Here is a 23482-nt window from a genome sequence, read left to right on the forward strand (position 1 = left end):
AGGGGATGAAAAGGTTACTGGGGGTAGGTGGGAATGTGGAGTTGAGGTTAAAATCAGATCAGCCATGATCACATTGAATGGTAGAGCAGGCTCAATAAACCATGTGGTCTACTCCTGCCCATATTTCTTATTTTCTTTTATGAACAAAAGTGTAACATTTGCCATCCTCCAGTCCTCTAATAACACTAAGAAGGAGAGGAAGATCGTGACCAACACCTCTAATATTTCCATGTGTGCTTTCCTCCGCATCCTTGGGTGGATTGCATGGTATGTTCACATTTAATTTCTCATTGTGTATCCCAGTAATATGAAATCTAAAGCCAAGAGATAATGTTAAACCAATAGCAAATGTTGCAACCTCCATTTTAGTACAGTGTACAATAATGGGCTCTACATTATAGGGAGGTGGCTGAGGCTTTAGACTTTGCTCAGATCCAAGTACACGAATGAAGAAATCCAAAGACATAAAAGATGAGGGAAGGTAGAAACAAACTGTTTCCAGTAGTTATGGAGTCAAGAAGCAGGAAGCATTGATCAGATTAAATGTAAAGACTATACAGCCACATGGTAGTACTTCTTCAGTGTAGTCACTGTTTGTAATGTAGGAAATGTGGCAGTCAATTTGTGCACAACAGGCTTCGATAAACAGCAATGAGCTAAATCACCCAATAATTCTGTTAAGTGGTGCTGGCTGGGGATAGGTATTGGTCACTATGTGGTGGCATAGTGGTATTGTCATTGGACTAGTATTCCAGAGACCCAGGGTAATGCTCTGGGGACTAGGGTTCGAATCCCACCACAGCAGATGGTGAGATTTGAATTCAATAAAAAACTAGAATTAAAAGTCTGATGATGACCATTTCTGATTGTCATAAAAACCCACCTAATGCCCTTTAGGAAAGGAAATCTGCTGTCCATACCTGTGGTTGGCTCTTCAATGAATAAGGGCAATTAGTGATGGGCAATAAATGCCCAGCAACACCCACATCCCATGAATGAATAAAACACTGGGAAAACTCCTCTGCTCTTCGAAATGCAGGCCATGAGATCTTTTAAGTTTACCTGGTTCATCAGAAATACAGATGCTTTATCTATTGTCTTAAGAGTCAAGACCAAATGTCTATGCTGCAGAACTGGGTCCTGTTGGTTAGCAATCCAAGGACAACAGGATAGAAATCACGCTTCTGGAATTAAGAGACTCATTTTAGTCACTTTCCCTTTTATGTGTTTTTATTGAAATAATTCCAACATCACAACAGATGAATATTAAAAAGAATCACTCAGTCCAATGGTGCCTATGGCAGTTCTTTGGAATACATGATGCTTCAAAAGGTGGCACAGGTGAAAATAGAATGCAAGATATCTTCAGTGCAATAATTCTGTTAAGCAACCAGCTAAATTGGTAATGCTCTTGGTTCCCAATGGGCATCTTACTTGGAAGTAGTTTGCAGTTCAATAGGTCTTGCCTTAGAGTACAAGCATTTCCTCAGAACTGGAGCAGTTGTGTTGAATTCTTGTTAATTACAACATGATAGGACAGAATTGATGAGCAAGAAGCAGCATTTCAAGCTGTTGCACAGGCAGATTCCCAGTGGGTGACTGGTCCATATTATGATTGGCCTCTTCCTGCCAGGCCTCCCCTACAATGTGAAACACAGAAGAGCTCATTAAGCTGTGCACGTGGAGACATTTGCCCTTGAAGAAGTGATGGCCAAGTGTAACAACGTTGCAGATAACATATAAGATCCAGAGGGATGGATGTGGAGAGGATATTTTCCTCCTATGGGAGAATCTAGAACTAGGAGTCACTGTTTAAAAATAAGGGGTCACCATTTAAGACAAAAGCGAGGAGAAATTTTTACTCAGAGAATTGATTCATATGTTCGTATGCATGTATGCAGCCGTGTAAAAGCAGAGGAAGCTGCAAATGTGGGCTAACTTGAAGCACTGTAGGAGAAACTAAATGGTATGAAATTCCTAGTTGAGAAGTGATTAGGAGAATAAAACTCAGGCTTGGTATGGCCATCACATTATTAAAAATAGTGATGCAGGTTAATAAGGCCATTAAAAGGCAAACAAAGCTCTGGATTCATTTCTAGAGGGATGGAATTGAAAAGCAGAGAAATTATCTTAATATTGTGTAGAACCTTAGTTAGACCACACTTGTATTGTGAACAGAGAGATCTCAATATTATGAATAGGATATAGAGGCATTGGAGAAGGTGCAATAATACTTTATTGGAATGAAATCAAAACTGAGACATTATATCTGCAGGAAACTGCTTGGGATGGTTTCCTTTAGGAAGAAAACTAAGACAGGGCCCAATTAGGGTCTTTAAGATTATGAAAGGTTTTGATGGAGTCGACAGAGATGTTTCCATTAATGGATGAAACCAGAAACACAGACCATAAATATGATGAATGCCTACTGGATTTAAGTAGTGTTTAATAAGCAAAATAAATCTTATGGCACCTGGCTGACTTAGCAGTCCCTTTCTACAATTCTGTACATTCATATGATTTTCAGCTCCATCAGAAATGTTACACATCACATAAAACGCTGTATCAATGGTTCCTGTGCACGCCTGTAGTCACTTGCCTTAGATTTCATGATACTTACCTTCAATTGTGTTCTCTCACCCTGATGCTCCGAATGACTTTCTCCATTGCGTTCTGGTATCTGGGTCCCTTCTGAACTTTGGCCCTGAACCACTGCTCTTCCCAGAGAATTCGCACAACCACAGTTTTTTCATCGAACACACCTTGGTGATCTACTTCTATTGGCTTTTCTTGTTTATTCGAATCCTTTTCCAGCAGGATCATGGTGCATATGTCTTCCCTTTGTATTCCCCGAATCACTATTGTGGAATTAACAGATTTATTTTAGTTGCTTTCCCATTTATGTCTTTTAATTGCAATTATTCCTGTGTCAAAATACAATGTTGAAAAATCATAGAATGATACAATGCAGGAGGTTATTTGAACTATTGTGCCAATGCTGGCAATTAACTCCACTTCGCTACCTGCTCATTCCCCACAGCCATGCAAACTTAGCCCTACGCTGGCGGGCAGTGACTTCAGGGCAACTCACTGAGCCATGAAATTCTCATGGAATCCAAAGCACAAGGAAGCCATTCCACCTGTTGTGCCTGTACCGGCTCTTTGAAAGAGTATTCCAATTTAAACTTACACCCTAGCTTTTTCTCCCAAAACTTTATAAATTAGTCCTCTTCAAATACAAGGCCAGTTGCCTTTCAAAAATTCCTACAGGAGTCCATTCCACCAGCCTGTCACATTCCAGATTTTAACAACCTACTGTGTGGAGAAATTTCTTCTCAGTTTCTTTCTTGTTCCTTTATCAATTATCTTAAATCTATGGCCCCTAGTTACAGGCCCACTGACCCAGAAGAAACTTTCTCCCAGCTTGCTGTATCCAAAAATCATGAAGTAATTTGAACACCTCTACTAAACCTTTGCATTACATTCTCTGCTCTAAGGAGAACAATCCTGTCTTCTCCAAATAATTACATGAATAATCTGACATATGCAAATGACACAGTATTTATGACAGATAGAGCAAAGTCTACAAAGATTCTTAGACACAATCATAACAAACAGTTACAGATATGGATCATCATTAAACAGCAGCAAAACAGTATGTATGGAAATATCAAAGAAAAGGATTACACTTAGATGCAAAATAATAGTGAAATTGAAAGAAATAAAACTAGTAGGATCATTTTTTCATCTGGGTAGCCCAATAACATTTGATGGGAAAAGTGATCAACACATCAGGAAGTGATTAACACTAGCGAAACAACTGTCACAAAAATGTCAGACCTCTTTAGAAATAACATCTCTATCGAAAGCAGAATGCGATTATTAAAATGCTACATATGTTCAGTACTATTATATGGGTCTGAAGGTTGTAATGTAAACAAGCCAATGGAAGATAAAAGGTTTCTGAGACATACGATGAAGATTAGTTGGATAACACACACAATTCACGAGGAAGTTTTGAGGAAAGCAGACATACAAGAAGGACTTTTGATGACGACCAAGAGACAACTATAATTCCTTGGGCATGTACTTGGGGGAAAAAAAACTAGGACATTTGATAGTGACTGGTAAAACTGAGCTAGTAGAACAAGAGGGAGACAAAGGAGGAGATACATCAACAGTTTAAGAACAGAGAAGACACAAGATTTGAGAAATACACCAAGACGGTGACTGCTCTCAAGTGAAAGTTAGAGAGCCGTGATCACAGACATTGTATAACATGGCACCTGAAGAACTGACGTCTATTATCCTTGATATCATCTGAGTGAACCATCTGCATCCTCTCCAACATCCTGCAATCTTTCCTGAAGTGCTGTGCCCAGAATTGGACACAATACTCCAGCTGGGGTTTAACCAGAGATTTGCAAATGTATTCCAAGCCCTTTTATGCAAAGCCAAGTATCCCAAACAGTTCAACTGTTTATCCACTTGCTCTGCCACCTTCATGAATTTATGAATATGCACCCCACTGAACTTCTGCTCTTGTACCCCCTCAATATTATACCATTAAGATTAGGCTGCCTCTCCATGCTGTTTCTCCTACAGTGCATCAGGTTTGCCCATATAATCTCTAAGTTTGATGAAGCAAAGGTGGACGCCTTCTTTTTATCTTTTGAACGGGTAATGCAGCAGTTAAGTGGCCAGCCCAACACTGATCCCTGCTGCTGACAGAAACGTGCACAGGGAAAGTGCCACAGGATATGAGGCAGCAAAAAGGGCTATTTTAAGTGTGTGCCAGTTAGTGCCTGAGGTCTACCATACCTTCAGGAAACAGTGTAGCAAACCAGACGTATCTGGAATTTGAAAGGCTTAAGCAGCTCGCTTCTGACCAGTGTGTATGGGCACTTAAAACTGAGGCCATCTACGAAACCTTTGTGAAATAATTCTCCTCGAGGAGTTCAAAAACTCCACACCTTTCCGAATAAGAACACAGAGGAATAGACAGTAACAGGGCTCCAGGCAGGCAGAAACTCTGGCCTATAATTATGAACTGATCCACAAACACTTATCCCAAAGGAAACCCTTCCCTAGTCACCCCCAACCAACTGAAAAGAATAGAAGGTGGGTGACTGATACGGAACTGAGCAACTATGGGAGAGAAGGGACAGCTGGAAACACAGGGGGCCCTCTTCAGCCCACAAAGGATGGTACTGAAAAGAAGAATGAGGCCAAGAAACCTGTGTGTTTTAACCGCCACAAGGCAATATACCTGTGCTGATTGCTGGATGTTATGGGATATGTTTGGGCACACAAACCCCATGCAAAAAATGGGAATCAGACAGGGAGCATAGCAGACCAGGTTATGGCTCTGACTGTGGCAGCAAAACCCTGTATATACATTACCGTGAATGCAGGTAAGTTTAAAAATTATTCCCGAGAGCTGAAAAGATTTTGTATCAAAAAGAAGAGTGGCCCTAATTCCCCAGAACAATGCAAATAAGCCTATATTGAGTCCGAGGGATACAAGGGCCAGCCAAACTCCACTGCTGGGAAAAGCATGACCTTTCCACCAGACGGTATAGTAAGTGCCAAGGTGTGGGTAAAGGGGATTGATGAAGAATACATGCCCCTCCCCTTATATTGGGTGCATCTGGAGTGCAACCTTATGTCAGGACCAGTGACCATGAGAGTTGTCCACAGTTTGCCTGTGGACAGGATCGACCTGCTCCTCTGCAATGACCTAGCAGGATCAAAAGTAATAGCATCCCCAGTAGTCTCAGAGAAGATGCTGGAGGTCAGCAAGGCAGACAGTTGCAGGAGAAAATGCCTGGCATTTTCCCTGACTGAGATAACCTGGTCTCTGGCCAGACAAACTCCGTCAGAGGAGACTGAAATGGCACTGCAGATAGATGACCCTACTGTCTGGTCATGAGAGATCTCTTTCAGGAGTCTAGGGGGCCTTAAGTAGGTAATAAATAGATTGCTCAACAAGCTAATCCATTGTTAAAAAGTTAGCTCAGACTGCCCAAACTGAAGCTGAGGCTCCACCTCACAGGCCTTCAAACAAGGAGGGGACAGCGATCCACCAAGTAATGGCGCCGTTGAGATCCAATGGGGAAATATTAAGGCTAGCAATGAAATTCCGACGGCTGGGCATGTCGGTATATGAAAAACACAAGGCCCCATCAGCCAGCACTTTTACTGCCCACACTGTCACAAGGATGTAGCAAGGTTTTGCAGAACTTGCCAGGTGTGGGGAAACCCCAAACCACAATAAAACTGCACCTATGATTCTCATGCCAGCTTTTGGGGAGCCATTCAGCGAGGTGAACTGTGTGGGAATCCTGCCCAAAATAAAAGGGGACTACTAGTCTATTCTTACTATCATGAAAGTGGTTATCCCCTTCCCAGAGGCCATTCCTCTGAGAAGCATATCCGCCAATATAGTGGTGGAATTAACACAATTCTTTACCCAATATGGAATGCCCTCCCAGATCCAGTCAGATCAGTGCTCAATTCCATGCTCCGAATACTCCAAGAGGTCCTGAGTAACCTGGTTGTGACCCAGCTAAAGACCTCAGCTTATCACCTGCAGTCACAGGGAATGCTAGAATGGTACCACTAGACCCTAAAAACAGTGATCAGGGCAGAAGACTGGGATAAAGGGCTAAGTTTTCTTCTGTTTGCGACCAGAGACTCCATTATTAGTCCACTGGTTTTACTCCATTTGAACTGGTTTATGGACACTGAGTAAAAGGGCCTCAGAAACTAACCAAGCAGACAGTTTTTTTTAAGAACAGGAGGAGGAAATCTCCATGTTACTGTGTTCTACAAGCGATGCACAAGAGCCTGTGAAATGGCTTGAGAACACCTAAATATCTGCTAAACAGCTATGAATAAGCAGGCAGACAAACACACCAGTGCCTGAACCTTTCAGCCAGGAGACTACATGCTCATACTCCTACCAATACTAATTGATCATCTAAAAGCCCAGCTCAGAGTAGCAAAGAAGCTTGAGGAGGTAAACTACCTAACTGGCACCCCAATCCACAGGAAAAAGCAAAGGCTGTGTCATGTCAATATGATAAAACAATATCACAGCCGAGAAGGGGACAAGCAGGTAACAGTCTGTCCCATAGCCACAGACTTCAAGGACAAGGGGAACGGTGAGGATGAATTAGAGGGAGATGTGGGTGAGGCCCACATTGAACTAATTAGCACATTCGTTTAGATAATATCAGCAACTTCGACACCTATGTGTTCTTTTGTTCTGCCGTCTGTGACATCTTTTGATGATCTGCTTCTATCACTGCTTTTGCCTACAACCAAACCACCCCCCTCCACTTCTCTCCCTCTCCCCCCCACACCACCACCACCACCTTATATTTCAACCCTTCCTGGGATTCACCTAGCTCTGTCGAAGGGTCATGAGGACTCGAAACGTCAACTCTTTTCTTCTCCGCTGATGCTGCAAGACCTGCTGAGTTTTTCCAGGTAATTTTGTTTTTGTTTTGAACTCCCCAGTATCCGGCTAACAAACACAGAAATTCTAGTGAAATTGGGCTCCATATTTACCCACCTAAGTGCAAAACAACAAGGAGACTCGACAGGGGTGCTCACTGCATCTAATAATATCTGTAAAGACAAGCCAGGCTGCACCACCATAGCCTGAATTTTCAGGTCGGCGAGCGTGGGCAGGGCCGCTCGACAACACGTAAAATGACTCGTGATGACATCAGGCAGGCGTCCCGACATCATCGTGCATCATTCAGATTTTCAGTTTGGCGGGCACGCAACAGTGTCGGCTGTGCGCCCGTCAAACAGTCAAAGGCTTACAAAGGCCATTTAAATATCAATTAAACTAATTAACAAAGCTGCCCGTCCAACCTTAAGGTTAGTGGACAGGCAAAGAGCCCAGGCAGCCTTCACATTTATCATGAAACCTCATCCACGGGCGGGATGAGGTTTCATGAAGTGTTTTTAAATTGAATGAAAGTTTTTATTGAAGTCCATTGACATGTGGCAGCTCAAAATCAAACTAATCTCCCTGAAGCAGCTCTGTGCCTCGGAGATTTCTGCACTCTTTCATGCAAGAGCAAGCGCTTCCGGGTGCGCGTCATGCTGGGTGCAGCCGATTGGCTGCGCACCTGCTCCCGTCCAACCCCCCCCCCCTAACGGCGGGGACAAAATTCTCCCCATAATGTGGCTGTGAGACAGGGCCTCCTTCCCATTATGCAACATCCCCTATCATTTAGGTCCAGAAAAGCTGGTCCAATTTAGAGAGGAAACTAATTAAATTCTGGATCACCAACTAATTGAGCCCGGCAGCAGTAGCTGGAGCTCCCCAGTTGTGCTTGTGCCCAAGCTGGACAGCTCCACAAGGCTTTGCATTGCATTCACCTTGTGGTAGTTAGTGACCAGAGCCAACTCATTCCTGATAACCTGCCTGGAAGACCACATAGATAGCGTAGGTAACACACCTACATTATAAAGATAGATTTACTCAAAGAATACTGGCAGGTTCCCTTGACCGCCCGCATGAAGGAAATTTCTGCCTTCATAACTCCAGATGGGTTATACCAGTGTCAAGTGATGCCATTTGGACTCAGAAATTCCCCAGCAACCGTCCAGAGATGGAAGAACCAGGTAATGTTGAGTTTATCCAATTGCGAGGTGTACCTAGATGACCTCCTGCTGTACAGTGACAGCAGGGAAACTCACTTAGCGCAACTGAAAGCCCTCTTCCAGAAATTACAGTCAGCTGACCTTTTGGTCAATCTCTCAAAGAGTGATGAAAACAAAAAAACTGCGGATGCTGGAAATCCAAAACAAAAACAAAAACAGAATTACCTGGAAAAACTCAGCAGGTCTGGCAGCATCGGCGGAGAAGAAAAGAGTTGACGTTTCGAGTCCTCATGACCCTTCGACAGAACTTGAGTTCGAGTCCAAGGAAGTGAGTTCACCAAGGCTCAGGTGACCTATCTGGGACACGTGGTGGGTCAAGGACAAGTACTGCCCTGAGCTGCAAAGATACAAGCAATGGCACAGTTCCCACTGCTACAACAAAATGGGAAATCATGAGATTCTTAGGGATGTGTGGACTCTACCACAAGATCGTCCCAAACTTCAGCACAGGAGCTGCTCCACTGACAAGCTTACTATAGAAAAAAGTAGTATGGATCAAGAAACGCCAGACAACTTTCAAAAAGCTGAAAGCCAATTTATAAATGAACCACTGCTGGCTGCTCCAGACTTTAACCAAGCATTTAAAATAGCCATCAATACGAGTGACATCAAGGCTGCCCACCTCCAGAAGGAAAGATCTGGAATAGAGACATCAATCAGGTATTTCTCCAAAAAACTGAACAAACATCAGAAACAGTATTCTAAAGGTAGAAAAGGAAACCCAGATTTATTACTGCCTCTCAAACATTTTGAGATATACATCCAAAATGGAATTGGGCACCACAGTCTATACCAACCGTAACCCTGTAACCTTTGTGGTTATTCCGTTCGAGTTTGTTTCTCCAATCATATCATCTAAAATCATCCATATTGCAGATTGAATTTTATTGCAGATGCATACACCCAGTCCAGAACTTAGAGACCCAGTTGGAACCGATGGGATAATCCAGACCGAGGCTAAGAGAGTGAATGTGTTTTTTGCTGGTTTACATTTTTAAAAAATATATACCTTGTAATGAAATGAGAGTGAATCAGTTCATTCTTCATGGTATGGAGATGTCATGAAGCTATACCTCTGCATTTTTGAAATATGCTTTTCAAAAAGTTTCAACCGGCTGAAAATTGTGCAATTTGAAATTGAGACATAAACTACGTTAGAATGCGAGGCTCCTCCCAAGGTGAAGGTGAGGAAAAGCAAACAAAACAAAGAGAGAGAGAGAGATTGAGATTTGGTATTTTACAGACATGGAAATTCAGCACTAAGGAAGATATTAAAAACGTGCAGAACTGGATTTTCTCACTTTCCAACCGATAGTCAGTTCTGAATACGGGCGGGTGGTGGGGGACGGGACCTCTACAGGCTGAATGAGTTATACCTGAACAGAACGGGGACCAATATCATTATGGGGCAGTTTGCTAGTACAATCAGAGGATAGAATAGGAGCCAAGAGGTAACATTAAGGAGGTGTAACAAGGCACATGAATTGGGAGAGACAGATAGTACGAAATTGAGTAAGATGGGGTAATAATGAGAGGAAATACAAGGAGGACCAAAGTGTATATATATATATAAATCTCCACGGAGTGTAGCAATTAAGGTTGGTGAGCTGCTGATGCAGATAACCACATGGAAATATGATGCTGTGATGGTAATGGAGACCCAGCTCAAAAAAGGGCATGAGTTGGGTACTAAACATCTCAGATCCAACAGTGCAGCACTCCCTCAGTACTGTAGTGAGAGTATCAGCCTGGAATATGCTGGCTACCTATTGCAGAGAAAATATAGAGTGAAAAACTACAAGAAAGGCAAATTTGCAATGAAAAAAATATTACTTTCAACCCATCGTAGAGCGTTGCGGAGATCCTCAATATCACGAGAAATTTTGTAAACAAACAGAATACAAGGAATCCCAGGATCTTCCCCACATATAGTAATGTCCATTTGTTTGAGAATATCTTCGTGTATTTTTCCTTGTCCATAACATTCCACTAGTATAAAACAGAACTTGTGCTGAATCAATCATCATTACACACAAGGGGTGTTTTATTCAATTCCAACTGCAATATGATTCTCGGAGACAGAATTACATTGACGGCAACAATAAAGTTCGAGCAACAGAACAGCCACAGGCCATTTACTCCCTCAAGCCCGTGAGTTAGTTTCTTCCCTATCGAAACAGCAGCCCCAACTAAACTCCACACCTTCCCACTCCCCTCAAATTCCTTCCTCCTCCTCACCTCTCCTCTTTGCCTAAGTTTCCCAACTTTCTTCCTCCTTCCCAATCCATCAGAATTCTTCCTGACAATACCAACTCTTAGGTTCTAAGTGGTCTGGCGGGCTTAAAAGTAGATAAATCTCCAGGCCTGCATGAAATGTATCCCAAGCTGTTGAGTGAGGCAAGGGAGGAGATAGCAGGGGCACTGGCAATAATTTTCAATGCCTCTCTGGCTACAGGAGAGGTGCCAGAGGATTGGAGGAAAGCCAATGTAGTACTGTTATTCAAGAAGGGAGGAAGGGACAAACTAGGGAACTACAGGCCAGTCAGTCTAACCTCAGTGATGGGGAAACTATTGGAAGCAATTCTGAGGGACAGAATTAATCTACACTTGGAGAGGCAAGGATTAATCAAGGATAGTCAGTATGGTTTTGTTAAAGGGAGGTCACGTCTGACCAATTTGATTGAATTTTTTGAAGAGGTGAACAAGTTTGTAGATGAGGGCAATGCATTTGATGCAGTCTACTTGGATTTCAGCAAGGCTTTTGATAAGGTCCTGCATGGGAGACTGATAACGAAGTTAAGAGCCCTTGGGATCCAAGGCAAATTGGACCCAGAATTGGCTGAGTGGCAGGAAGCAGAAGGTTTGAGTAGACGGGTGTTTTTGTGACTGGATGCCTGTGTCCAATGGGGTTCCACAGGGATTGGTGTTGGGTCCTTTGCTGTTTGTGGAATATATAAATGATTTAGACTTGAATGTAGGAGGGCTGATCAGTAAGTTTGCGGATGACATAAAAATTGGTTGCGTGGTAAACAGTGAGGAGGATAGCCTTAGATTACAGAAGAATATAGATGGGCTGGTCAGATGGACTGATCAGTGGCAAATGGAATTTAATCCGGATAAGTGTGAGGTGATGCACTTGGGCAGGACAAACAAGGCACGGGAATACACAATGAGTGGTAGGTCCCTAGGAAGTACCGAGGATCAGAGTGCATGTCCACCCGTCCCTTAAGGTAGCGGGACAGGGGGACAGGTAGGTAAGGTGGTTTAGAAGGTATATGGGATACTTGCCTTTAATAGCCGAGGTATAGAATTTAAGAGCAGGGAGGTTATGCTGGAACTGTAGAGAACACTGGTTAGGCCACAGCTAGAGTACTGTGTGCAGTTCTGGAATCCGCATTATAGGAAGGATGTGATTGCACTAGAGGCAGTGCAGAGGAGGTTTACCAGGATGTTATCTGGGCTGGAGAGTTTTAGCTACAAGGAGAGAATGTATAGACTAAAGGAGTTATTTTCCCTGGAGCAGAGGAGATTGAGAGGGAACATGATTGACGTGTATAAAATTACAAGGGGCATAGTAGGGTAGACAGGAAGGAACTTTCCCCTTGGTGGAGGGATCAATAACCAGGGGGCATTGATTTAAGGTAAGGGGCAGGAGGTTTAGAGGAGATATGAGGAAAAATTGTTTCACCCAGAGGGTGGTGGGAATCTGGAACTCTCTGCCTGAAAGGGTGGTTGAGGCAAAAACCCTCGTAAAATTTAAAAAGTATTTGGATGTGCACTTGCAATGCCATGGCATAAAAGGCTATGGGCCTAGTGCTGGAAAATGGGATTAGGAGAGTGAGGCATGATTGACCTGCACAGACGCGATGGGCGAAAGGGGCTCTTTCTGTGCAGTTGACCTCTATGATTCCCCACCTCTCCGTCTCTCTCTCTCTCTCTATCTCTCCCTATTGCCCCTCCATCTCTCTCTCTCTCTATTTATCTCTCCCTCCCGTCCCTCCGTCCGTCTCATTCTCATTCTATCTCCCCTTCCCGCCCGTCTTTCTCTCTCCCTCCCGCCCCTCCATCTCTCTCTCTCTCTAACTCTCTCTCCCGCCCCGCCACTTCATCTCTCTCTCTCTATCTCTCCCTCCCACCTCTCCGTCTCTCTCTCTCTATCTCTCCCTCCCGCCCACCACTCTGTCTCTCTCTATCTCTCCCTCCCGCCCCTCCGTCTCTCTCTCTCTAACTCTCCATCCCGCCCCTCCGTCTCTCTCTCTCTCTCTAACTCTCCCTCCCGCCCCTCCGTCTCTCTCTCTCTCTCTCTCTAACTCTCCATCCCGCCGCTCCGTCTCTCTCTCTCTCTCTCTAACTCTCCCTCCCGCCCCTCCGTCTCTCTCTCTCTCTCTCCCCCTTTCTCTAACTCTCCATCCCGCCCCTCCGTTTCTCTCTCTCTCTAACTCTCCCTCCTGTCCCTCCGTCTCTCTCTCTCGCTCTCTATCCATCACCCCCTCCCGCCCCTCCGTCTCTCTCTCTCTCTATCTCTCCATCCAGCCCCTCCATCTCGCTCTCTCTCTCCCGCCACTCCGTCTCTCTCTCCCTCCCGCCACTCCGTCTCTCTCTCCCTCCCGCCACTCCGTCTCTCTCTCCCTCCCGCCACTCCGTCTCTCTCTCCCTCCCGCCACTCCGTCTCTCTCTCCCTCCCGCCACTCCGTCTCTCTCTCCCTCCCGCCACTCCGTCTCTCTCTCCCTCCCGCCACTCCGTCTCTCTCTCCCTCCCGCCACTCCGTCTCTCTCTCCCTCCCGCCACTCCGTCTCTCTCTCCCTCCCGCCACTCCGTCTCTCTCTCCCTCCCGCCACTCCGTCTCTCTCTCTCCCTCCCGCCCCTCCGTCTCTCTCTCCCTCCCGCCACTCCGTCTCTCTCTCCCTCCCGCCACTCCGTCTCTCTCTCTCCCTCCCGCCCCTCCGACTCTCTCTCTCCCTCCCGCCCCTCCGACTCTCCCTCCCTCGCGCTCCTCCGACTCTCCCTCCCTCCCACCCCTCCGTCTCTCTCCCTCTCTCCCTTCCGTCTCGCCCCCCGCCCCTCCGTCTCTCTTTCTCCCGCCCCTCCATCTGTCTGCCTCTCTCTCTCTCCCCCTCCCCTCCCTTCCCCCCTCCCATCCTCACCCCACTCTCTCTCTCCGCCCTCCCTCCTCCTCCTCCCCTCCCTCCCTCGTCCTCCCCCCCATCTTTCTCCCCTCCCTCCCTCCTCCCACCCTCCTCCTCCCCCTCCCTCCTACCCCCTCCCTCCCTCCTCATCCCTCCCTCCCTCCACCTCCCGTCCCTCCTCCTCCCCTCCCCAACCTCCCATTCCTTCCCCTCCCTCCCTCCTCCTCCTCCCACCTCCCTCCTATTCCCTCCTGATCCCTCCTCCACCTCCCCTCCTCCCTCCATACTCCCTCCCCCTCCCTCTTCCATACTCCCTCCCCCCCTCTCCTCCATACTCCCTCCTCCCACTCCCCCTCCATACTCCCTCCCCCTCCTGCTCCCCCCTCCATACTCCCTCCCCCTCCTCCTCCCCCTCCCCCTCCATACTCCCTCCCCCTCCATACTCCCTCCCCCCCCTCCCCCTCCCAATCCATACACCCTCCTCCTACTCCCTCTCTTCCCCCTCCCCTCTCTCCCTCCTCACCCCACTCTCTCTCTCCCTCCCTCTCCTTCCACCCCCTCCCCTCCCTCCCCCTTCCTCCCCTCCCCATCTTCCTCCCCTCCCTCCTCCTCCCCCTCCCTCCTCCTCCCCTAAACCCCTCCTCCTCCCCTCCCTCCTCCTCCCCTACCCCCCTCCTCCCTCCCTCCTCCTCTTCCCTCCCTCCTCTCTCCCTCTCCTCCCTCCCCCCTCCCTCCCTCCTATTCCCTCCTCCCCTCCCCCTCCCTCCTCCTCCTATTCCCTCCATCCTCCCTCCCTCCTATTCCCTCCTCCACCTCCCGCTCCTCCCTCCAGACTCCCTACCCCCATACTCCCCCTCCCCCACCCCCCTCCTCTCTCCTATTCCCTCCCACCTACCTCCCTCCTATTCCATCCTGCTCCCGACTCCCCCTCCCTCACTCCTCCCTCGCTGCCCCCTCCTCCCCCTCCCTCACTCTTCCCTCACTGCCCCCTCCTCCTCCTCCCTCTCCACCTCCCCTCCCCCTCCCTTCATACTCCCTCCCTCTCCTCCTTCCCTCCCACTCCCTCTCCTCCTCCCCTCACTGTCCCTCTCCTCCTCCCCCTCCCTCTCCCCCTCCCTCTCCACCTCCTCCCCTCCCCCTCCCCCTCCCTCTCCTCCTCCTCCTCCTCCCCCTCTCCTCCTCTCCTTCTCATCCTCCTCCTCCCTCCCCTCCTCCTCCCTCCCCCTCCCTCCCCTCCTCCTCCTCCCTCCCCTCCTCCTCCTCCCTCCCCTCCTCCTCCTCCCTCCCCTCCTCCTCCCTCCCCTCCCCCTCCCTCCCCTCCCCTCCTCCTCCCTCCCCTCTCCTCCTCCTCCCTCCCTCTCCTCCTCTCTCCTCCTCCCCCTCCCTCTCCTCCCCCTCCCCCTCCCTCTCCTCCCCCTCCCCCTCCCTCTCCTCCCCCTCCCCCTCCCTCTCCTCCTCCCCTCCATACTCCCTCCATACACCCTCCCCCTCCTCCCTCCCCTCCACCCCCCCTCCCTCCTCCTCCTCCTCTGCCCCCTCCTCCTCCTCTGCCCCCTCCTCCTCCTCTCCTCCTCCTCTCCTCCTCCCCCCTCTCCACCCCCTCCTCCTCCTCTCCCTCCCCCTCCCCCTCCTCCTCCCCTCCATACTCCCTCCTCCTCCCTCCATACACCCTCCCCTCCACCCTCCTCCCTCCCCTTCACCCCCCTCCTCCTCCTCTCCCCCTCCTCCTCCTCTCCCCCTCCTCCCCCTCCTCTCCTCCTCCCCCCCTCTCCACCCTCTCCTCTCCACCCCCTCCTCTCCTCCTCCCCCCCTCTCCACCCCCTCCATCCCCTCCTCTCCTCCTCCCCCCTCTCCATCCCCTCCTCTCCTCCTCCCCCCTCTCCACCCCCTCCTCTCCTCCTCCCCCCTCTCCACCCCCTCCTCTCCTCCTCCCCCCTCTCCACCCCCTCCTATCCTCCTCCCCCCTCACCACCCCTCCTCTCCTCCTCCCCCCTCTCCACCCCCTCCTCTCCTCCTCCCCCCTCTCCACCCCTCCTCTCCTCCTCCCCCCTCTCCACCCCTCCTCTCCTCCTCCCCCCTCTCCACCCCTCCTCTCCTCCTCCCCCCTCTCCACCCCTCCTCTCCTCCTCCCCCCTCTCCACCCCTCCTCTCCACCCCCTCCTCTCCTCCTCCCCCCTCTCCTCCTCCCCCCTCTCCTCCTCCCCCCTCTCCACCCCCTCCTCTCCTCCTCCACCCTCTCCACCCCCTCCTCTCCTCCTCCACCCTCTCCACCCCCTCCTCCACCTCTCCTCCTCCTCCTCCACCCTCTCCACCCCCTCCTCCACCCCTCCTCCTCCCTCCCTCTCCTCCTCCCCCTCCATACACCCTCCCCCTCCCCTCCCCCTCCCTCTCCTCCTCCTCCTCCCCCTCCATACACCCTCCCCCTCCCCCTCCTCCCCCTCATCCTCCTCCTCCTCTCCCCCTCCTCCCTCTCCACCCCCTCCTCTCCACCCCCTCCTCTCCTCCTCCCCCCCTCTCCACCCCCTCCTCCCCCCTCCACCCCCTCCTCTCCTCCTCCCCCCTCCACCCCCTCCTCTCCTCCTCCCCCCCTCCACCCCCTCCTCTCCTCCTCTCCCCCCTCCACCCTCTCCTCTCCTCCTCCCCCCTCCACCCCCTCCTCTCCTCCTCCCCCCTCCACCCCCTCCTCTCCTCCTCCCCCCCTCCACCGCCTCCTCTCCTCTCTCCACCCCTCCTCTCCTCCTCCCCCTCCTCTCCTCCTCCCCCCTCTCTCCACCCCCTCCTCTCCTCCTCCCCCCTCTCTCCACCCCCTCCTCTCCTCCTCCCCCCTCTCTCCACCCCCTCCTCTCCTCCTCCCCCCTCTCTCCACCCCCTCCTCTCCTCCTCCCCCCTCTCTCCACCCCCTCCTCTCCTCCTCCCCCCTCTCTCCACCCCCTCCTCTCCTCCTCCCCCCTCTCTCCACCCCCTCCTCTCCTCCTCCCCCCTCTCTCCACCCCCTCCTCTCCTCCTCCCCCCTCTCTCCACCCCCTCCTCTCCTCCTCCCCCCTCTCTCCACCCCCTCCTCTCCTCCTCCCCCCTCTCTCCACCCCCTCCTCTCCTCCTCCCCCCTCTCTCCACCCCCTCCTCTCCTCCTCCCCCCTCTCTCCACCCCCTCCCTCTCCTCCTCCCCCCTCTCTCCACCCCCTCCTCTCCTCCTCCCCCCTCTCTCCACCCCCTCCTCTCCTCCTCCCCCCTCTCTCCACCCCCTCCTCTCCTCCTCCCCCTCCTCTCCTCCTCCCCCCTCTCTCCACCCCCTCCTCTCCTCCTCTCCCCACCCCCTCCTCTCTCCACCCCCTCCTCTCTCCACCCCCTCCTCTCTCCACCCCCTCCTCTCTCCACCCCCTCCTCTCTCCACCCCCTCCTCTCTCCACCCCCTCCTCTCTCCACCCCCTCCTCTCCTCCTCCCCCTCCTCTCCTCCTCCCCCCTCTCTCCACCCCCTCCTCTCTCCACCCCCTCCTCTCCTCCTCCCCCCTCTCTCCACCCCCTCCTCTCCTCCTCCCCCCTCTCTCCACCCCCTCCTCTCCTCCTCCCCCCCCTCCACCGCCTCCTCTCCTCCTCCCCCCTCTCCATGTTGGGAGATCAATGGCAGGAGATCAAGTGATGAAACCTTAAACCAGAATTGAAAACCCTGAGCTGGAGGTTATACAATGAAAATTTCAACAACATGTCCAATCACAGTTGACAATCCTGGTTGGGCATCAGCTGATTCTGCAATCATGATATTTGTCTGAGAATGACAGTATCATGGGCATGAACGACATAGCTGACCATGTTGGGGGGTAGTTTGCGGATGACACAAAGATTAGCCAGGTGGTTAACAGTGAGGTTGAGTGTCTTGGCCTGCAGGAAGATATAGACCCCTCTCTCTCCTCCTCCCCCCTCTCTCCTCCTCCCCCCTCTCTTCTCCTCCTCCCCCTCTCTCCACCCCCTCCTCTCCTCCTCCCCCCTCTCTCCACCCCCTCCTCTCCTCCTCCCCCCTCTCTCCACCCCCTCCTCTCCTCCTCCCCCCTCTCTCCACCCCCTCCTCTCCTCCTCCCCCCTCTCTCCACCCCCTCCTCTCCTCCTCCCCCCTCTCTCCACCCCCTCCTCTCTCCACCCCCTCCTCTCCTCCTCCCCTCTCTCCACCCCCTCCTCTCCTCCTCCCCCCTCTCTCCACCCCCTCCTCTCCTCCTCCCCCCTCTCTCCACCCCCTCCTCTCCTCCTCCCCCCTCTCTCCACCCCCTCCTCTCCTCCTCCCCCCTCTCTCCACCCCCTGCTCTCCTCCTCCCCCCTCTCTCCACCCCCTCCTCTCCTCCTCCCCCCTCTCTCCACCCCCCTCTCTCCACCCCCCTCTCTCCACCCCCCTCCTCCTCCTCCTCCCTCTCCACCCCCCTCCTCCTCCCCCCTCTCCACCCCCTCCTCCTCCTCCTCCCCCTCCCCTCCACCTCCCCCTCCACCTCCCCCTCCTCCTCCTCCTCCTCCTCCTCCACCACCTCCTCCTCACCCCCCTCCCCCCCCACCTCCTCCTCCCCCCCCAACCCCCCTCCCCCCCCACCACCTCCCCCCCCCACCACCTCCTCCTCCCCCCCCCACCACCTCCTCCTCCTCTTCCTCTCCCCCCCTCCCCCACCACCTCCTCTCCCCCCTCCCCCACCACCTCCTCTCCCCCCCTCCCCCACCACCTCCTCTCCCCCCCTCCCCCACCACCTCCTCTCCCCCACCACCTCCTCCTCCTCTCCCCCCTCCCCCCCTCCTCCTCCTCTCCCCCCTCCCCCCCTCCTCCCCCCTCCCCCCTCCTCCTCTCCCCCCTCCCCCTCTCCCCCCTCCACCCCTCCCCCCTCCTCCTCTCCCCCCCTCCCCCCGTCCTCCTCTCCCCCCCTCCCCCCTCCTCTCCCCCCTCCCCCCTCCTCCTCCTCCTCTCCCCCCCTCCTCCTCCTCCTCTCCCCCCCTCCTCCTCCTCCTCTCCCCCCCTCCTCCTCCTCCTCTCCCCCCCTCCTCCTCCTCCTCTCCCCCCCTTCCCTCCTCCTCCTCCTCCTCTCCCCCCCTCCACCCCTCCTCCTCCTCCCCCCCCTCCCCCACCACCTCCTCCTCCTCCCCCCCTCCCCCACCACCTCCTCCTCCTCCCCCCCTCCCCCACCACCTCCTCCTCCTCCCCCCCCTCCCCCACCACCTCCTCCTCCTCCCCCCCCTCCCCCACCACCTCCTCCTCCTCCCCCCTCCCCCACCACCACCTCCTCCTCCTCCCCCCCTCCCCCACCACCACCTCCTCCTCCTCCCCCCTCCCCCACCACCACCTCCTCCTCCTCCCCCCCCCTCCCCCCCCACCACCTCCTCCTCCTCCCCCCCTCCCCCCCCACCACCTCCTCCTCCTCCCCCCCCACCACCTCCTCCTCCCCCCCCCTCCCCCCCCACCACCTCCTCCTCCTCCCCCCCTCCCCCACCACCTCCTCCTCCTCCCCCCCCTCCCCCCCCACCACCTCCTCCTCCTCCCCCCCCTCCCCCACCACCTCCTCCTCCTCCCCCCCTCCCCCACCACTTCTCCTCCTCCCCCCCCTCCCCCACCACCTCCTCCTCCTCCCCCCCCTCCCCCACCACCTCCTCCCCCACCACCTCCTCCTCCTCCCCCCCTCCCCCACCACCTCCTCCTCCTCCCCCCCCCTCCCCCACCTCCTCCTCCACCCCCTCCCCCACCTCCTCCTCCCCCCCCCTCCCCCACCTCCTCCTCCCCCCCTCCCCCACCTCCTCCTCCCCCCCTCCCCCACCTCCTCCTCCCCCCCTCCACCTCCTCCTCCCCCCCCTCCTCCCCCCCTCCCCCTCCACCTCCTCCTCCCCCCTCCCCCCTCCACCTCCTCCTCCCCCCCTCCCCCACCTCCTCCTCCCCCCCCCTCCCCCACCTCCTCCTCCTCCCCCACCTCCTCCACCTCCTCCTCCTCCCCCACCTCCTCCACCTCCTCCTCCTCCCCCACCTCCTCCACCTCCTCCACCTCCTCCTCCTCCCCCACCTCCTCCACCTCCTCCTCCTCCCCCACCTCCTCCTCCTCCTCCTCCTCCCCCACCTCCTCCTCCTCCTCCTCTCCCCCCCTCCCCCACCACCTCCTTCTCCTCCTCCACCACTCCTCCTCCTCCTCCTCCACCACCTCCTCCTCCACCTCTCCCCCCCTCCCCCACCACCTCCTCCTCCTCCTCTCCCCCCCTCCCCCACCACCTCCTCCTCCTCCTCTCCCCCCCTCCCCCACCACCTCCCCCACCACCTCTCCCCCCCTCCCCCACCACCTCCCCCACCACCTCCTCCTCCTCTCCCACCTCCCCCACCACCTCCTCCTCCTCTCCCACCTCCCCCACCACCTCCTCCTCCTCTCCCACCTCCCCCACCACCTCCTCCTCCTCTCCCACCTCCCCCACCACCTCCTCCTCCTCTCCCACCTCCCCCACCACCTCCTCCTCCTCTCCCCCCTCCCCCATCACCTCCTCCTCCTCTCCCCCCTCCCCCATCACCTCCTCCTCCTCTCCCCCCTCCCCCACCACCTCCCCCACCACCTCCTCCTCCTCTCCCCCCTCCCCCACCACCTCCCCCACCACCTCCTCCTCCTCTCCCCCCTCCCCCACCACCTCCTCCTCCTCTCCCCCCTCCCCCACCACCTCCCCCACCACCTCCTCCTCCTCTCCCCCCTCCCCCACCACCTCCTCCCCCTCCCCCCCCTCTCCCCCCCTCCTCCCCTCCCCTCCTCCCCCTCCCCTCCCCCCCCTCTCCCCCTCCTCTCCCCCCCTCCTCCCCCTCCTCTCCCCCCCCTCCTCCCCCTCCTCTCCCCCCTCCCCCTCCTCTCCCCCTCCTCCTCTCCCCCCCCCTCCTCCCCCTCCTCTCCCCCCCCTCCTCCCCCTCCTCTCCCCCCCTCCTCCTCCTCCTCGCCCTCCTCCTCCTCCCCCTCCTCCTCCTCCCCCTCCTCCTCCTCCCCTCCCTCACCTCCTCCTCCTCCCCTCCCTCTCCTCCTCCTCCTCCCCCTCCTCCTCCTCCTCCTCCTCCCCCACCACCTCCTCCCCCTCTCCCCCCCTCCCCCACCCCCTCCTCCTTCCTCCTCCACCTCCCCCTCCCCCTCCCTGCGCAGTTTCCTACCTTTGTAACGCAGGCCAAGAATCGCCCCGCTCCAGGAGAAGGACAGACGGTCTAAGATGTGGAACTGGACGAAGATCGGGAGCAGAGACCGGATCAGGGAAAGGATCCAGTTCCTGAACCGGTTCAGGGCCTGGAACAGACACCGGATCAGGGTCCGGGTTCCTGTCGCAACGCAGGTACCGACGAAAATTGCGACCGAACGAAAGACGCTCACAATCCCCATGACAACCGCCCGCGAGGGACTGGGGGAGGGGGAGGGGGAGGGGGGGTTGCGGAAATTGATCCAAACCCCAGGCCCCACCCCCCCCCCCGGACCAAAGGGCGGCATTTGCAGCGGCGCGTCCCATTGGCCAAGGGAGCTGTCAATCGGAGCAGCCCTGCGCGCGGCGGGGTGGGAAACCACGCGGCCGCCGCTGAATGGCTGAAATCAAGCAAAGGGAGATAAAAACAAAAAAAAACAAAAAGCTGCGGATGCTGGAAATCCAAAACAAAAACAGAATTACCTGGAAAAACTCAGCAGGTCTGGCAGCATCGGCGGAGAAGAAAAGAGTTGACGTTTCGAGTCCTCATGACCCTTCGACAGAACTAGGTGAATCCAAGGAAGGGGTGAAATGTAAGCTGGTTTAAGGTGTGTATGTGGGGGGGAGGGTGGGGTTTGGGTGGGGGGAGAGAAGTGGAGGGGGGTGGTGTGGTTGTAGGGACAAACAAGCAGTGATAGAAGCAGATCATCAAAAGATGTCACAGACAACAGAACAAAAGAACACATAGGTGTTAAAGTTGGTGATATTATCTAGCGAATGTGCTAATTAAGAATGGATGGTAGGGCGCTCAAGGTACAGCTCTAGTGGGGGTGGGGGGAGCATAAAAGATTTAAAAATATTTAAAAATAATGGATAGAGGTGGGAAAAGAAAAATCTATATAATTTATTGGCAAAAAACAAAAGGAAGGGGGAAGAAACAGAAAGGGGGTGGGGATGGAGGAGGGAGGTCAAGACCTAAAGTTGTTGTATTCAGTCCGGAAGGCTGTAAAGTGCCTAGTCGGAAGATGAGGTGTTGTTCCTCCAGTTTGCGTCGGGCTTCACTGGAACAATGCAGCAAGCCAAGGACAGACATGTGGGCAAGAGAGCAGGGTGGAGTGTTGAAATGGCAAGCGACAGGGAGGTTTGGGTCATTCTTGCGGACAGACCGCAGGTGTTCTGCAAAGCGGTCACCCAGTTTACGTTTGGTCTCTCCAATGTAGAGGAGACCACATTGGGAGCAACGAATGCAGTAGACTAAGTTGGGGGAAATGCAAGTGAAATGCTGCTTCACTTGAAAGGAGTGTTTGGGTCCTTGGACGGTGAGGAGAGAGGAAGTGAAGGGGCAGGTGTTGCATCTTTTGCGTGGGCATGGGGTGGTGCCATAGTAGGGGGTTGAGGAGTAGGGGGTGATGGAGGAGTGGACCAGGGTGTCCCAGAGGGAGCGATCCCTATGGAATGCCGATAAAGGGGGTGAAGGGAAGATGTGTTTGGTGGTGGCATCATGCTGGAGTTGGCGGAAATGGCGGAGGATGATCCTTTGAATGCGGAGGGGTGGGGTGATAAGTGAGGACAAGGGGGACCCTATCGTGTTTCTGGGAGGGAGGAGAAGGCGTGAGGGCGGATGCGCGGGAGATGGGCCGGACATGGTTGAGGGCCCTGTCAACGACTGTGGGTGGAAAACCTCGGTTAAGGAAGAAGGAGGACATGTCAGAGGAACTGTTTTTAAATGTAGCATCATCGGAACAGATGCGACGGAGGCGAAGGAACCGAGAGAATGGGATGGAGTCCTTACAGGAAGCGGGGTGTGAGGAGCTGTAGTCGAGATAGCTGTGGGAGTCGGTGGGTTTGTAATGGATATTGGTGGACAGTCTATCACCAAAGATTGAGACAGAGAGGTCAAGGAAGGGAAGGGAAGTGTGCAGAGATGGAGCACGTGAAAATGATGGAGGGGTGGAGATTGGAAGCAAAATTAATCTATCTCCTACCCAAAATCCACAAACAGAACTGCCCCGGTAGACCAATCGTCTCAGCTTGCTCCTGCCCCACAGAACTCATTTCTCGTTATCTTGACTCCCTTCTCTCTCCCCTTGTCCAGTCCCTTCCCACCTACATCCGTGATTCCTCTGACACCTTACGTCACATCAACAATTTCCAGTTCCCTGGCCCCAACCGCTTCCTCTTCACCATGGACGTCCAATCCCTCTACACCCCCATCCCCCACCAGGATGGTCTGAGGGCCCTTAGCTTCTTGCTCGAACAGAGGCTCGAACAATCCCCATCCACCACTACTCTCCTCCGTCTGGCTGAACTTGTTCTCACGCTTAACAATTTCTCCTTCAACTCCTCTCACTTCCTCCAAATAAAAGGTGTGGCTATGGGTACCCGCATGGGCCCCAGCTATGCCTGTCTCTTTATGGGGTATGTGGAACATTCCTTGTTCCAGTCCTACTCCGGCCCCCTTCCACAACTCTTTCTCCGGTACATCGATGATTACTTCGGTGCCGCTTCATGCTCTCATCGGGA

The 23482-nt window shown here is 53.6% G+C and overlaps 1 protein-coding gene across 2 annotated transcripts; it reads right to left on the minus strand.

The window, feature by feature from the left end:
• Positions 1–1212: 1212 nt before the first annotated feature.
• LOC121271116 lies at positions 1213–21250 on the minus strand. Of its 2 annotated transcripts, none has more exons than XM_041176884.1 (4): positions 20940–21250; positions 10519–10674; positions 2763–2858; positions 1213–1640 (listed from the first exon to the last, which is right to left on the minus strand). In XM_041176884.1, the coding sequence occupies exons 1-4, from the start codon at positions 21160–21162 to the stop codon at positions 1522–1524; spliced, it is 594 nt and encodes a 197-aa protein (XP_041032818.1). In that variant the 5' UTR covers positions 21163–21250; the 3' UTR covers positions 1213–1521. The 2 variants fall into 2 exon arrangements, with proteins under 2 accessions (XP_041032818.1, XP_041032816.1); XM_041176882.1 differs by having other exon boundaries at positions 2621–2858; positions 20940–21241.
• Positions 21251–23482: the final 2232 nt, after the last annotated feature.

The sequence above is a fragment of the Carcharodon carcharias genome, chromosome 29 (genome assembly GCF_017639515.1).
Source record: "Carcharodon carcharias isolate sCarCar2 chromosome 29, sCarCar2.pri, whole genome shotgun sequence".
NCBI classification, from domain to species: Eukaryota; Metazoa; Chordata; class Chondrichthyes; order Lamniformes; family Lamnidae; genus Carcharodon; species Carcharodon carcharias.

What these genes read in the sequence shown, in the direction of transcription:
- LOC121271116 (XM_041176882.1), bottom strand. Translation starts at nt 21,162, where the DNA reads ATGGGGATTGTGAGCGTCTTTCGTTCGGTCGCAATTTTCGTCGGTACC. An exon ending in TCTTGGCCTGCGTTACAAAG is followed by an intron (nt 10,675 to 20,939) that starts GTAGGAAACTGC and finishes GTTTTATACTAG; the next exon opens with TGGAATGTTATGGACAAGGA. An exon ending in CGCTCTACGATGGGTTGAAA is followed by an intron (nt 2,859 to 10,518) that starts GTAATATTTTTT and finishes ATTCCACAATAG; the next exon opens with TGATTCGGGGAATACAAAGG.